A 2,029-nucleotide genomic window follows, 5' to 3' on the forward strand; every position below is an offset into this window, starting at 1 on the left:
CACCTCAGCCTCCCAAAGGCGCGGGATTACAGGCTGAGCCACCAAGCCCGGCTGGTTTTTGCCTTTATAAACCCCTTTGCTTGCTTCGTTCAGGGTTGGGAGTTCTCTGAGGGACTAGCATACTCTTGGCTGCCGGCTGATAAAGGACTTATAATCTGATCCTCAGTGTGCTGGTGACTCTTTTCTCATGACCCGGCTACAACACTTGGAAGGCTGAGGTGGAAGGACTGCCTGAGCCCAACAGGTCGAGGCTGCAGTGGTCATGAGTGTGAGCGTGCCACTGTGCTTCAGTCTGGGCAACAGTTGAGACTCCAACTCAAAACAAAAAGAGTTTTATGCTTACCAAGCACAGAGAGGGCTTCCAAGTCCCATAGTGAACTGCATCTCACGATTCCTGAGAAGGCTAAAGAGCATGCTGGACCAGGGCCAGGGTATCTCCAAAGGTTTCTACCTTCTATAGCTTCCTGCTTGCCCAGTTCTTAAGTTCAAACACTGACAGTGACAAATGTTTCTGCTGGAGATGGGGTGACAAAGAACAGCAGAGACTCCTATGCTCTAGTCCAGGGATCAGTAAACACTTTCTGTAAAGGACCAGGCAGTAATTTAGGTTGTCGCAGCCATAAAATATCTGTGGCGACTACTCAGCTTTGCTGTTGCAGCAAGAAAGCAGTTGCAGATAGTAAAGAAACAAATGAGCATGACTACTTTCCAATAAAACTTTATTAAACAGGTGCACGAGCCATAGTCTGTCAATTCCTGCTCTATCAGTGCTGAACTATGTCACTAAGTCGTTATGATTCCACAATCTAATCACTTTATGGTGACATCTCATATTTAATCACATCTATTTTGCTATCTACAAAATGATACGTGAATATACTGTAGGGTGATAACCACGTGGCATTGGGTAAGTTACTTAGCTCTCTTTATCTCAATTTCTTCATTCATTAAATAGGAGCAATCTGATACCTGTCCCATGCATTGTTCTGAAGATTAAACGAGTTAATAAAAGTCAGAGTGCCTGGCACATATTAAGGGCTCAAAACGTTAGCTGTTACAATTATATGTAGTTCAGTGTTGTCATTAATTATTAACTTAGAAAGTGACAAGAGCATATTAGGCAGGTCTTTACAGCTGTAAATGTTGGTGCTCTAAGTGTCAAACTTTCCAATCAGTCACTTCAAGTACAAAAACACACCTGTTACCTGTTTAAAACCTCATAGGCCATACACATACATACACACGTCCTTAAAAAATCACTCTCACCTAACGATCATTACAGAAATGCAGTCAGAAAACTTACCTCTTTTTTCCTCCACAATTTTTACAGAGATGACATTTTTATCCATGGGATTGGGGTACTAAAATAAAACACACAAAGAATTACCATTCATTGTTGACTAAAGTGAATTATTTCATAGTAACCACAGCTAGTACAGGATCAATCAATATTTTCCAAGCAACTACTATGTAAATGCCACCTTGCAATCAAGGATCTTAAGGTGACCACATGGACCTAGATAAGTGAGATGCCATCACAGTCTCGACTTATATGAAATCCAGAGAAATCTTCTTTAGATCCCACCTAGCCCTGGGTGGAAGGGGCATGAGTTTAAGCTAATTAATGAAGAAGAATACTATTACTGAACCAACCTAATGTAAATCAAGTATTCTCTGTGCCAGGTACCACGCTAAATGCTTCACTTGCATGGTCTTGTCTAAATCCAACAGCCTCTCTTTTGGGACCAGGTTATGTGGTATCTCCTTCCACCCTTCAGAAATGGAAGCTGAATAAAGACTGAATTGCTTAGGGCAACTCAACTGGTCCCTGGCAAAGCCAAGAAAGTCAACCAGGTCATTTAATATAGAGCAGTGGCTAGGTTAGCATCACAGGAGAATGATCATGGAAGTATACAATGCCAGGCAAATATTAGGTGCTCAATAAGTAGTTTGTTGACATAATTCCCCTGGAGAACATTTTGGATGTGGCAAGGTTGATAACAGCTACCATTTTTGTCCCAGGCAATTT

The 2,029-nt window shown here is 41.8% G+C and overlaps 1 protein-coding gene across 3 annotated transcripts in view; it reads right to left on the bottom strand.

The window, feature by feature from the left end:
• Positions 1 to 1,358, bottom strand: part of PRELID2 (PRELI domain containing 2) — a 122,302-nt gene extending 120,944 nt beyond the window's left edge. Inside the window, exon 1 of one of the 3 annotated variants that reach the window (XM_021713225.1) lies at positions 1,304 to 1,356. In XM_021713225.1, coding sequence (XP_021568900.1) covers positions 1,304 to 1,349 — 46 coding nt within the window. In that variant the 5' untranslated portion in view covers positions 1,350 to 1,356. Of the gene's footprint in view, positions 1 to 1,303 lie in introns of all 3 variants that reach the window. The other 2 variants (XM_021713217.1, XM_021713222.1) reach the window with 2 other exon arrangements.
• Positions 1,359 to 2,029: the final 671 nt, after the last annotated feature.

The sequence above is a fragment of the Carlito syrichta genome, unplaced genomic scaffold (genome assembly GCF_000164805.1).
Source record: "Carlito syrichta isolate Samal-C Ts95f unplaced genomic scaffold, Tarsius_syrichta-2.0.1 Scaffold92595, whole genome shotgun sequence".
In the NCBI taxonomy this organism is placed as follows: domain Eukaryota; kingdom Metazoa; phylum Chordata; class Mammalia; order Primates; family Tarsiidae; genus Carlito; species Carlito syrichta.